This window comes from Lissotriton vulgaris, chromosome 8 (assembly GCF_964263255.1).
Source record: "Lissotriton vulgaris chromosome 8, aLisVul1.2, whole genome shotgun sequence".
In the NCBI taxonomy this organism is placed as follows: Eukaryota; Metazoa; Chordata; class Amphibia; order Caudata; family Salamandridae; genus Lissotriton; species Lissotriton vulgaris.
The window spans coordinates 226,811,694-226,825,505 of NC_141696.1; the positions used below are offsets into that span (position 1 = coordinate 226,811,694).

The 13,812-nt window shown below is 48.7% G+C and overlaps 1 protein-coding gene across 1 annotated transcript in view; it reads left to right on the forward strand.

Moving 5' to 3' along the window:
• SCAF4 (SR-related CTD associated factor 4) overlaps nucleotides 1–13,812 on the forward strand; it is a 915,362-nt gene that overhangs the window by 108,882 nt on the left and 792,668 nt on the right. The window contains exon 3 of the mRNA XM_086934003.1: nucleotides 13,742–13,786. Coding sequence (XP_086790129.1) covers nucleotides 13,742–13,786 — 45 coding nt within the window. The remainder of the gene's footprint in view (nucleotides 1–13,741; nucleotides 13,787–13,812) is intronic.

A 13,812-nucleotide genomic window follows, 5' to 3' on the forward strand; every position in this document is an offset into this window, starting at 1 on the left:
GGGTCGTTTGATACATCCAACAACACCTCAGCGACAGGGTATTCCACGGTGTCACCATGGGCACAGGTGACATGGACCTTTTCGTGGCTTCGCAGTTGTTGCGGGAATACTAGGGCTTCATCTATGACTGACACTCTACATCCTGTGTCTAACAGGGCCTGTTGCTTCTTTCCGTTCAGTAGGACCTCCCTGTTATATTGAGGATGACCTCGCCCAGTCAGATATATCCTTCCTTTGGAATAGCCGATATCCATCGGTTCGGCTGGTGGGTTTCTGTGGGGGCACTGTCTGGCTATATGGCCCCACTCCGAACAGTGATAACATTGGGGACCTTGTGCACTGGGACTCGGGACGGGGTTAACAGGCCTGAAGGGAATACGTGGGAGAAAAGGGGCTCGAGGTTCAGGTCGTCCTGGTGGTCTGGGGTTATTCGGTCGGGGAAGAGGCATAAGTGATCGGGGGGGCCCTGTCCGGAACTCTGGGGCCCTGTGATATGCACAGGCTAGGTCAATGGCTGTGGCAGGAGTAAGATGGGGATGCTGTTTCACCCACGAACGAGTGGAGGCCGGCAGGGCATCCAAAAACTGTTCCAGGTACACTTTGGCGGTCAGCTCCTCCACGGTGGAGTCTTGGGGAGTAAGCCAACGTGTCCCCAAGTCCTGTATCCGGTAGTACAGGGCCCTGGGATTGTCGCCAGGGTTCCACTTCTCTTTTCGGAACTTAGCCCTGTAATATTCCTGGTCGCACCCGAGTCTTTCAAGGATGGCTCTTTTTACTTCATTATAAGGGGTTCGGCCGGCTGAATTCGCGGCCTGATAGGCTGCCTGTAGTTCGCCGGACAGCAAGGGCGCAACATATTGACTCCATCTTTCCCTAGGCCATGCTGCTGAGGTGGCAACACGTTCAAAATTAATGAAAAAATAGTCAGGGTCTTCTCCCTCTTGGAATTTCTGTAGGACTGAGCTAGGCACGTTAGGGTGAATTCTGGTATTGGCTATAACATCCGTGAGACGCAGGATGGCAGTATCCTGAACCTGCTGGTTTGTGGTCAAGAGAGTGGCCTGTTCTTTTAGCGCATCCTGTAATACTTCCCTCTCTGTTTTTGCGGTTTGCATCTGTTGTTCAAAAATAATCTGAAGATGTCTTTGACCTTCCGCCAATTGGGTAATGACATTCTCCACTGGGATGGGCACGGGCTGTGACATGTCGTCGCGTTAGTATCCCACTTCTGACACCAAGTGTAGGGATTTCGTGACCAAAGGGGTGTAAAAGTCAGACTGCAACGCTCTATGATCTTGGTTGGTTGGTTTATTTTTCGTATTAAGGGTAGTGCAGAACAACAGTATATAAGGGTATAGTTCATAGGGTCTCGGAACACTGGTTCTCTGCCTCCTGTTGGGTCCAGTCGGGACAAGGATGGTATGGCCTTTTCTTGAACTCGAAGGTCTCTGGAATCCCGGGGTCTTGGGGCCTCAGAAGAGAAGAGAAAGAAAGGTGCCAGGCACCGGGTCAGTACTCTATACTGCCTTTCTAAGGAGTGTGCTACCGTCACCAGTTCGTGGGGTGAGGGGTGTGAGGGACGTCCAAACAAACAAACTACACCCAGTGCCTCTCGAGTGTTCTGCCTCCCGCCTCCCCGTATCAACTTCTCTACCTCCCGCCTCCCCAAACACCCCACCAGAATGCCCCTTGCAATGGCACTTGCCTGTGGCCGTGGCCCGTTCCTTGGGCCACGGCGCCTGGACCCGGGGCGTCTTCTCCTCCTCCTGTCAGCCCACCGGGTTTACTCGCGGTGTACAAGACGGTCTCCTGTTGTGGGTCTTCCCTCGCCGGTTCCTCCCCTCGGCTCTCTGCTCTTGTTTTCTCCGCTCCGCCGCGACTCTCTGCTCCCTCCTCCTCCTCTGGTCCGATGCAGCTCTCTGTTCTCTCCACCACGTCCTCGCCTGCCTGCAGTCGTCTTCTCCGTCGGTTCTCCTCCTCGTCCTCCAGGTGCTTGGCTTTCCTGCCTTCGCTGCTGCACACCGTCCGTTCCATCCCCGGTCCTCTTATCCTCCTCGCTTCCGTGTTTCGACATGGCTCCGCCCCTTCCGGTTTGCCTGCGACTAGAGCGCTGGCTTGTTCCTGGTCCGTGTATGACGGCAAGGCGGAAGTGCCTTTCAGGGTATCACCACGGTGTCCGTCCTGCTCCTCCTCACAAATACACTGGCTGATAAATAGCTAAGAAAATATCATGTTTCAATGGCTACATAAGTGACTATGTGCATGAGCGAGTGGGAGGATGAGTGAATGCACAGATGACCACGTTAAATAGGAGAAGTAAGAATTGAGTGAGCCAGACACATCGTCGATAATACCCATTTCATTTTCACATGCTCATGCGGTCTCAATATAGTAAATGACTGCACATTGCATGGCTCTTTGGGCTCCACACGAGGGCAGCACTGTCCAAGGTTCTCCCTACACATCCTTTTGCTAGAGGCCTCATGGGTAAAAGTAAATAATTGACATCCTCTCACATACTCAGATCAAAACACTTATGACCTGCAGCCCTGCCATTACATTTCGTGAAATATGTAGCCACGGTGGGACTGAACGAGAAAGTACAAAGGTGGAAGAGATGCCTGTGCTCAACAATGTAAAGGTTGTGCCAACACTGAAAAGTGCAAGGCAGAAGTAGAAGTGAGCTGCTCTTTTATTAACAAAATATCTGACCCTCGTTACTGTAGCCTCTTAAACAAGCTCGCCCACTCTGATGAAAAACAGATTGCCTCTGCGCATGGCTGCTGGCTCCCGAGAGCAAAACGCTGTGGTAGGAAACCTTTTAAAAGAAGCTGGGACATCCTCACGCCTTTGGCCAATTGCGTAATAAAGCCATACGCAAAGGCCACTGGCGTTTGAGCCCCACATGCACGAGCTTTCACGAAAGCTGAAGCGATTGCAAGAGGTCATTTTCCTAGTACAGCGCATGAGCTGCACTAGGCTCGACCTAAAAAGGGTTGCATTGGACTTTCTCAGCACATTTGCAACCATTAGAATATCTATGACATTACACAGTTCAAATCAAATGCAAAACTGACAGTCAAAAGTCATTAGTAACTTTCATGCTGAGGATATACTGTAACACAGACACGCAGGCAAACTTGTTGGACAGTTTAGGACAGTTTAAAAAGAACCTTTGGTTGCTGAGTGTATGTGTTCGGTTTACTATACGCAATATTTGTGCATTTTGCCAGGCCATAAGCCAGTGCCATGTCTTCTGTGTTAAAGCAAGCTTTTACAGCAGCAGCACATGTTCTGATCACCAGCCGGCGAAAGGCTGGGAGCAATAGTCCTTTTTAGGTTTTGCCTCGCCAAAAAGATGCGCTCTGCGCATCTTTTTCGGCGCAGGCGAAAACCTGATGAGAACTGTAGTGTGCTTTAGCTCGGCCCTCGTCATTGATTGGCTGGCTCTGTAAACGGAGCCTTGCCATTGGACGAGGGGCCTGTCCGTCAATGCCGGACCAGACACGGGGGCGTTCCCGACATTCTTTGGCTTTTGGCGACGTCACGCTACGTCAGCCAAAAGCCCTCGGGAACGCCCCCGAATCTGGTAAGGCACTAATGGCACCCCGAGCGCTCTGCCGCCTCCTACTACGGCGGCCCCCCTGATTGACGCCGCTGCCCGGGGCCGTGAATAACTTTAGGACCTCGCCGGGGCACAGGAGAGCAATAACGAAGGAGCTGCCCTCCCATTGGCTGAGGCGGTCGAGCCCCCTCAGTGCCGCCGCGCTAGGAGTGGTTCTCGAGCCGCCCACGTCATCGCTGGAGCCGCGCATCCATTGGCTACAGCCATTAGTGTAATAAAAAACAGGCTGAGAATAATGAATGCGGTTCGTCCTCGGTGCTCCTGACACGACGTTGCCATCTCTGAGGTCAGGGGTCGCAGTGGCAGTACCAGGGTTTGCAGGGAGCAAGCCAGGGATCAAATCTGCGACCCCTAAATGACTTCATGGATCGAACTCTTCCCTACTCTTGCTTCTCGCTTCTCTCTCCCACCCAAGAAATGTATACTTCGCTCTTGCCTTAACCTGTCTGTCGTTCTTTCTTTCTTTCGACCGCTGTTCCTGTTAGATCTACCTTCCAAGCCTTGCAGCGCCTCCTTCCCTCTTCCTTTACGCTCTCAGCCCCGCCTTGGGCTTTCTATCCCAGACCCCGGCTCCCTCTCTTCCAAGCACGATGTGTGCCGGGGGTTGTTCTCTCTTGCAAAGTTCTGTTCCCCCAGTGCCCCTCGTCTCCATTTACCAGTTACAGACCCTCTCCCGTCTCCCTCTCATCTGATTCTCTTGTCCCTTCCCTCTCTTTCCGCGTTGAACACAGCAGACCCACCTGATTGGACAAGAGATAGCCCAGCTCCACCTTTAACAGGTAGACGCTAGAACTACCGCACTACAACTCCCGGCATGCCCGCCTAATCGCTTTATAGCATGATCTGTAGTACAGGCCTTCTGGGAGATGATGTTCAGAAACGAGATACCTTTCCCTCAAGCAATTTTCAGAACAGGGGCATTGGATTACAGTCTCCCAGACAGACCTCAGTGGAAAAGGTGCTATCTGAGCTTCACTCCGTTTGACGTCAAAGAGGATCTCATTGGGGACAGGGGAAACGTTCACAGGTAAGGGGGTAATGTGAGAAGAGGGTGGTCATATAGGCGAGGGGTTTTATTTTCATCCCTGCACAGTGCACGCCCTATGCTCGTGCTGTGCAAGGAAGCGATCCACCCCTTAGTCCGTTTCACAGACCTCTTTGTGTTTTAGTGTACAGTACAGGTGTGTTTATTTAAAACTAACCAGTGCTGGGAGCCGGAGCACGCGGCGCCTGGTGCTCTTGCCTAGGGTATTAATCTTCACTATCATCCAGTTGTGGTTTTTTAGCAATTACACTGTATCACGTGCAAAAAAAGTGTCTTTTGAATTACTTGTCTTTAGAAGTGCAGGAGAAAACCAGGTGGAGTATATTTTCACTTAAGTAATAGGTGCAAGCTTTCTGAAACAAACTTTTTAAAGTATGCTTTGAATTAGTTGCTAAAGGTTCCTATGTTATCTTTGTCCAAAGGAGTCATTCTTCTATTTTATCACAAGCACTTTGAAAACTGGAGCTGTTTTTGTGCTTTCTTACAATGTTAAAAGCGAAACTACAGGTCCCAGCATTCTACCAACCTTTGGCTAAAACGATCGGACTGAATGAAGGCGTCACACATGACAGATATTGGTATAGGGCAAACGTGGCATTTATGCTTTTAATAGCATATTTCAAAACAATATGTTAAAAGCTCATTCCTGATGGCACACATGAGCTGGGAAAGTTGCTGTAAAGTATTCAAGTGCCTAGAAACCCTTGTTGCACTTCATCACGCAACCTGTTCACTGTGTGCGCTGGATGGGCCACCAGGAGACATTCACGGGTGCTTTGTGTAGGGTGACCGTATTAATCTTAAAATTATTATTAGGCGCTCAAAGAACATACTTTTTCACCAGTTTCTTTTTTATTTCTGTTGCGCATTTTGATAATTACGGTAAATTCTAAAGCGTTTCTGTGTATTCGTTTTTCGGTAGCCACTGAGTGAGCCCGAGGTATAATCACTGATTCCCCGATGCCCACGCTGTGTGATCCTGGGCAAATAAATTTCCCCCATCCGTCCCCGCTTTCATCAGGGTGGCGAATGGAGTATAAAAAAAGGTGGCACTTTGGGTGCACAAGTTTTGTTTCCGTAATTCACCTGCGCTGCCGCTGCGAGGGAGGCGGGTTGGGAGCGGTCACCCCCGTGCCTGGAGTGTTGGAATGTGCGCCAAGTGCGGTTGCGTCAGCTGGGGTTCGAGCAGGAGATGAAAGCAATGCATGACTAGGGAAGGGAATGCCACGACATGATTCCAGACGGTACACTTCGTTTTTTTTCCCCACCAACAATTATTCGCAGCGAACTCCCAGCCAGCCCCCACGCTCGCTGCCTCCTTTCATCTCCTCGTTAGGTTTTGCCTCGCCAAAAAGATGCGCTCTGCGCATCTTTTTTGCGCAGCAAAAACCTAATGAGAACTGTAGTGTGGCTTTGGCTCGGCCCTCGTCATTCATTGGCTGGCTCCGTAAATGGAGCCTTGCCATTGGACGAGGGGCCTGTCTGTCAATGCCGGACCAGACACGGGGGCGTTCCCGACATTCTTTGGCTTTTGGCGACGTCACGCTACGTCAGCCAAAAGCCCTCGGGAACGCCCCCGAATCTGGTAAGGCACTAATGGCACCCCGAGCGCTCTGCCGCCTCCTACTACGGCGGCCCCCCTGATTGACGCCGCTGCCCGGGGCCGTGAATAACTTTAGGACCTCGCCGGGGCACAGGAGAGCAATAACGAAGGAGCTGCCCTCCCATTGGCTGAGGCGGTCGAGCCCCCTCAGTGCCGCCGCGCTAGGAGTGGTTCTCGAGCCGCCCACGTCATCGCTGGAGCCGCGCATCCATTGGCTACAGCCTCGAAGAAGGACCAACAGCGATCACCTTTACAGAAGGAGCGCTCCGACATCACAGTCGACCCTAGTTTCTTCTTGCTGCAATCCATAGGAGTGGATTTTTTTCTTTTTGAGGATTTCCATGAAGGAAGCATTATTTGGTAAGGAAGGGTTCACCCCTTACACAGGCGATCATCAATCACAGACCTGTTTTGCCCCGTTGGGCGAACCTCCGGATGATGTTAGTAGCAGGCTCGCCTTTAGAATGACACCTACTATGCTGACACTACATAAAATCAACCTGATGAGAAATGCCTCCAGATCCCTCATGTGAGGATTGTGCTGGAGTCAGGAAATCCCGGGTCACTGGCGCGCGACATTCGCCCCTCTGTACTCCAGCAGACAACAGCCACTGTTGCATGTGTGACCGTGTGCTGTGGTGGAGTCGAGCGTCGCAGCGAGGCTGTGGCAGGCGGCGTGTGTGACGGGGGTGTTCCTTGCCCTCAGAGTGAGCTGGCAACACAAGTGCCCCTTGTTTCCAGGCGCCATTTTGTGCTCCTGTGTCCTGGGCAGAGTGTGAGAGGGGTTATTGAAGAGGAGCCGGGCTGCTGGCGGGCCGGGGCAGCGAGGCTGCACCCACCGTGCGTGCAGCGAGGAGGGGGGCTCTGGGAACCCACCCCGGCCCACGCACACCGGCTTTTTGTGGCATCGCAGATACTTGCGGAATTCCTGGAGCAGCAGTAAACCCCGTCCCCTGCACTTCCCTTGTGCAGTTATCACTGGTCCTTTCAAAGACACTTAGGACTTCAAGGGAACGGTAACGCTTTGTCCTAATGTTCTGCTCGCCTCCCTCTGGGTGGGGCCCGGGGGCCACCAGGCCAATTAAGGAACCAATAAAATTTGAGCTCTAAAGCTGTTCTCCGTCAGGTGTGAGTGACTTACTGCAGATGTGTTTGTTTTTATATTTTTCCAGTTTTTTTGTTCAGCTTGCACTGCAAAAACGTGTTGGTTTCTTAGCGCTTCATCAGTGAGGTCTGCTTGGCAGAGTGACGTAGGGGCTAGATTGTAGGCACACCGCCCCACCTTACGAGAGGTAAGTGAACAAGCATCATCAACACTGAACGGCAATGATGAAAACGTCACAGTGTAAATAAAACCGCCTGAGTGTTTGATTCAGATGCTCCGTCCATCACGACCACCTTTTGTACCGCGTTCTGCATTTGAGGCATTTTTTTTTCTTTTTTGGGGCATTTTTCTATAGCCCAAACTCGACCCACCTGAACGTATTGGAGAGTTTTGTAATTTCAATACGCTTTACTGTTTTATTACACACAGGAGATTTAGTAATGTTACCATAATCCCAAAATGTTGAGCCGAGGCTTGAACCGGGATCCCCTACTCCAAAGTCTGCAACTTGAAGCACTGTCTTAATGAAGCCCGTATTTGACCACCTGTAGAACTAAAACGAAAGACTGGATTCAAACATTGAGCGACCAGAGGAACTTTTAACTAAAAGTTTAGTACACTGCACTTCGGGTTAGATAGAACTACTTCAGCATTCTGAATTAGTATGCATTTTGTTAGGATGTTCATTTTTTTTTTTTAGAATGAAGAAAACGCTGTTTAGGTATGGCCATCTGTGTAACAACCAATACTCTATCACAACATTCAGAAAAGCACTCAAGATCTGGCTCTATGACCTCCGCAGGGTCCTAGCGCCTGGCTACCCTCACGTGTGATTGGTCGCGCTCTACAAATCCTGATTGATTGGACTAATACAAGTGGGTAAAATGAAAATGTAATTTGTCTTAGTGGAGGTCGACACCTTAAGGTGTAAATCCAGATGTTCTTTTTTTTTTTTAACCAATATTTTGAGAACCAGAACAAAAAAGCTGGGTTTTATATATCTGGTCGTGGTGGCAGGAAACCGCAGCGTACTTGTCGCCTAGGCAGTGAAGTCTGGATTTATCTCGGTTGCTGAACGCTCAAATGTGGAAGAGGCTCAGTCTGCAGAGAAGAGCAGAAACCCCGTGTGAAATTGCCCCGGCGCAACGCCGTGTCATTTCTGCTGAAAACTCGTGAAAGCCGTCAAGAGTCCCCAGATAAACCCTACGTGTGCAGTAATGGGCTGGCTTCAAGTCCATATCAGATCTAACAGCCTCACAGTTATGTCCCTTAATCCCAAAAGAGTATACTTTACGTCGAGGCAAGCCAGTAGGTCGCAACTATGTGAGAACTATTGGTTTTGATCCATGTTGCACAGCAACATGACTGAAAACAAAGAAAAGAACTGCACCTTGGTTCGGCCATTGTTGACTGCTTCATAGCTTTTTAAAAACATGTATACTATTCAGCCAAGTTGGGTTGTTGTACTACATGGTTAAAAAAAAAACATGTGAGACATTTTTGCTTTGCCAATGTTTGTTTTCACATGCTGCACTAATCAGCGTAGTTAGTTGAGGCGTGTGAGTAATCGGGTTCTGACAGGTTCAGGGGCTCGGGGCCATGTCCACCCTCCTGAGTTTTGCTTCTATCTTCGTTTTCTTGAATACACGTTAAGTTACAAATTATAACTTTATAGCTAGTGCCTATTATCGCACTGAGCTACCTCACTCTGCCGCCCCTCATGCCCACACCTCGCTGCCCTTTCCATCAACCTGCACCTCTTTTGCTCAAAGAATGAGCAAGCCACGTGGCAGTGCCTGCAAAGAGGCCACGGGATCGCATGGGCTCGGCCTTGGGGGTAGATTGCTGTAAATCTTTTTGCATGTCTTTGTAGGGCGGTGTCGGGTGCATCACGTCTTGTTTTCCTGCATCGAAGCCTCTGTTATTCAGTCCTTTGCCAGCGGTGCCTCGGCACCAGCTAATCAGAAGTGATCTTGTGATGTAAAGTTGTAAGTAGGCCCTCCTTCGAGGGGTGTGTCGAAAGTACTCGCCCCAGACAACAATGGGCTTATTTGACAGTGAGGGAAGGACCCCTCCCCTGTGCCGGTTGTTAGGTTAATCTGCCCCTGCCCCAGATGGCTGCACACAATGGCGGCGGCTGGGCTGTTGGTAAATGCAGATGGTGCCCGGTGGGGTGGTGCTGCTGCGCACCGGGCCAGTAGGACTGTGAACTGGAGGGGTGCTCCGGAGCGAATTGCTGCCTGGTAGGTACGTAGTGTTTAAAATTTGACCGTGAACGTTTGCGGAGGGGCATTCCTTGTGTACGGCGGCCGTCGGCTCCTGTCTGGAGGCCTGGTGTGCACAGTGAGGGAGGGTCGCCGTGTCCTTGACCCTCCCTGTGCCTGGCTACCCTTTGCCCCTCCCTCGGCTGATGTGCCCCGAAGCCGCTCCATCTGCTGCCGGAGCCCCCAGTGTCTGATGCGCTTATCCGTCTGGTACTCTTCCCCCCCCCCCCATCCCCCCTCCCTCCCAGCCTAGTCTGTTATCGTTCCCCCCATGCGTGTGGTAGCTCGGCCTGTCCCTCATGGGGTTTCCTCCATTCCCTGGTGGTTCGGACCCTCTCTCTCTTCTCTGTTTCCTCCATGCCCATGGTGGCTGGAGCTTCCCTCTCCTGTGGTTTCCTCCATGCTTGTGGGGTCTTGGACTCCCCTCTCTCCTGTGGTTTTATCAATGTGAGTGATGGCTGGGACTGTTCCTCCTCCCCCCACATCTCCTGTGGTTTCCTCTATGTAATGGCTCGAGCTACCCTCCTTCCTTTGGTTTCTTGTGGTTGCCGGTGCTCCCCTTGGGTTTCCTCAATCGGTGAGGTGGCTGGGACTCCCTCTCTTGTTGCTTCCTCTATGCGTGTGGTGGTTGGGACTCCCGTCAGTTCTAGTGTTTACTCCAGACGTGTGGTACCTCACACCCTAGATCTAGCCGGTGTTAGAGTTTTTGGCTTCGCAGTACAAAATGCAGGTTGTGTGGCTACCATTCTGAGAATCTGAGATGCAGTGAGTACAGACATCGGTCAGGTGGAGAGAGTGTAATGTGCAATGAGTGAACCCTCCAAGGTTGCATTGCTTGCATGCATTTGTCTAATGTGTGAACCTGAGGTGAAGTGAGTGTCACTCTTGGGAGCAGTGAGTGTGAATCTGAGGGGTGGTGAGTGTGACTCTGAGGTCCAGTGAGTGTGACTCTTAATCGCACTGAATGTGAATTTGATGGGCAGTGAGTGTGACCCTGAGGTGGAGTGAGTGTCACTCTTAGGAGCAGTGAGTGTAAATCTGAGGGACGGTGAGTGTGAATCTGATGGGCAGTGAATGTGAATTTTTGGGGCAATGAGAGTAAATCTGAGGGACAGTGAGTGTGACTCTGAAGAGTGTGATTCTGAGGTAGAGTGAGTGTAAATATGAGGAGCAGTGAGTGTGACTCTGTTCATGTTTTATTTGTTCATGTTTTATGATTGCCAACCCTTTAAGCTTGGTAATCACTCTTGTTTGACACCGAGCTGCCCTGAAAAGTGTGATGCACACATTTGTAATATTGCTGCACTTCTTGAGAGAGTGTTTTTGCAAAAGTAAACCTTCTTTTCTACCTACGGCGTTTATCCTATTGGGATTTCTGCAGAGAGGTGGGTTTGATCCCAAATGCAGCTACATTTCAAGTATTGAAGACTCGTTACTTATTTTTCACTGAGGCACTCATTTCTTTTTTAGTTGGAAGGGGAATGCTTAGCCAATATGTCTTGGTCTGAGGATGACGACAAATGTGGTATTTTGTGCAGTCAAATGCAGGGACTGGGCAAGTATTGCGGTCTATCCGGGGTGCTTGTGACTGCTATAATTTTACAATAAGTAAGAATCTTTCTGTGGGCTTGGACATAACTAACATTATGCCCGAAGAGGGGCTGATTTTGTTACCCATTTTTTTGTTGGACTTTTTTTTATAGCCCCATGCATTAAAATCAAGTAGATGAACTTGTGTGTCTTCTGTTGATGCAGCTAAAAGTGGACAAAATTCTCAGCTATATTTTTGGTATATAGCGCGGATGCTACCCGAAGGTGTCGGAGCGCGTCACAATAGGAAGAGTAATGATACATGAGGAGAAAATTACAAGAGAAAAAATACGAAAGAAAACGATAAGTTACATGAGGCAAAAGTGACAATTGTGAGCACACAAAATACAAGAGGTAGCAAACGGTACATTACAGGAGGAAAAAGTGACGTGTTCAAGTTACAAAGGCGTACAAAGTACAAGTAGAGGTATAATACTGCAATAAATGGCAGACACTCAAGCACAAGAAGAAACGTAACGTAGGCAATGGTGGCACTTTGGCAAGTATCTAAAGCAAACAAAATGAGGTCTCGGGAACGCGCCTACCCCCAGGGAAAGGAGAAGGAGGGCGTTGGATGAGGCCGGGGGAGGAGGGGGGGGACATTCCAACACCCCCCCCCCCCCGAAAAAAGGAGTGTAGTTCCAGGACGGTGATACTCGCCACATCTAATGCAGACAGGAACCAAAAATAAACTGCGGGCACTTATAATGTCCCTAGCATCTTCAGGGATGACGGCAGACTATATAATACAATATATCCAATGCCGAATATGTTCATACTGCAGAGGGCCACGGAGGTGCTTCGGTACAAGCGATTCCTATTCCCAGTCACGTTTTACACATAATTCAAAGAAGTTAGAAAAGACCATTTGTCAAAAGCAATACCAAAAGCTCAAACTTTAACAAAGGCAAAACCATTGTATTGTAAATGCTTGTTCTTTCTGCAAGAAGACAATAACAGCATCGAATGTTAGCTAAAGATTCCTTCTATTGAGCACGTAGCCTTCAGGCAGCTGATGAGCTTTGATATTTCCAATATTGACGTATCTCTCCAGTGTCAAATTGAACAAAGTCTTGCATAACGTTTTTTTTAGGTTTCATTGAAGAGCTTTCTGCCAGGTAAGTCTGCATTGTGTTTTTTGGGAGATAGTAATATGCAGATGTGTTTCAGCGATTTGACTAACTTTAAGTCTGGTTTAAATGAAATAGCAAAAGTTTCATAACTTAGTATTACTTTGAACAGTTGCTGTAAAGAGTTGGTTTCCCAGGCTTTTTGCACGTTTAAATTCTTTAGCTCTCGGTGAAGCTTGACAGAGTGATCGGAATCTTTTTGATCTGCTTTTCTCAAGCTAGAGACATAACAGTTATTTAGTGAGCCAGGTTTTGCAATCTTGCATTCATGCCAAAAGCCGATAATACATGATTATTGCAAAAATTGCTGTTTGGTCAAGCAGAATTCCAGACGTAGCTTTGCCTGAGATGTGGAGGTTGGACAAGAAATAATCATTTGCAATGCAATACGTCTCACATTTACGCATTTACGCTATTGGCATTGTAAATGACACTGCTTTTTATTTGTTTTAAAAACCAAAACATAAATAAATGGTATTGTCATTTACAATGCCAAGAGCTCAAACTTGCGTAAATGCGAGGCCTATTGCATTGCAAATGTTTGTTCTAAATTAGTGTGGATCTCCTTCTTGAGGATGTATCATATATTGACTCTATGTATGCAACAAATGCCTAACTCTTCCGTCTGATAAGCCTAAGCCTGCTCGACTACACTACCGCTTATAGAGCATCTTCGGATTCTTAAAGCATGCCCCTGTCCTGTTGTATGCTTTTTGGCATACTAATTAAAGAGTCTGCTTCCTACAGCGCACTACTCTCTGATTGCGTTGTTCGATCTCTATCTCCGTCAATCCAGTCTGTCTATCGCTTCTAGGATTCCTCCAGCGGTCACGTCTTTCTTCTTGCGGTCTCCTCTGCCTTTCGAATGCTGTCCGAGTCCTGGCCTGCCCCTCATATTCCATGCTTACAAATAGGTGTGGCTGACCTAGCCATTAGAACGTTGCCTACATTTGCTATAGGCTATTTAGTATTGGCCACAACAGGGTTCTCAGCCATCATCATAGTCCCAGGATTACAATATCTTTCCTTTTGTATGTGTCTTTTGTGGGTGTGGAGAGGGATACAGGATGTGCCAAGAAGTGGGATGGAAACGGATTAGGCCTTCTGGCCAGATGGCCACTTCCTTTTAACAACCACCCAGTGGTGTTCGTGGCTCAGTTGGGACAAGGAGGGAATAATACTAGGACCTGTATGTTATGGTCGGGGCTGCAGCATAGGCTACCAAGGTTGAATGTAAACGTACCACAATTGCAGGTAAGAAAAATAATTTATTGTGACTGAGTAATATGAATTTCAAATAGTAATGGAGAATTGTTATATTTTTAGTGACCATATTTTTAAATATTTCCCCTTTGTATTTTTTTTAAAACTTTCTATAGCTTTACAAGCATGTCGTCCAAATTGTGGAAAAGTTCATCAAAAAGGTAATTATGATCATATGTATATCTTG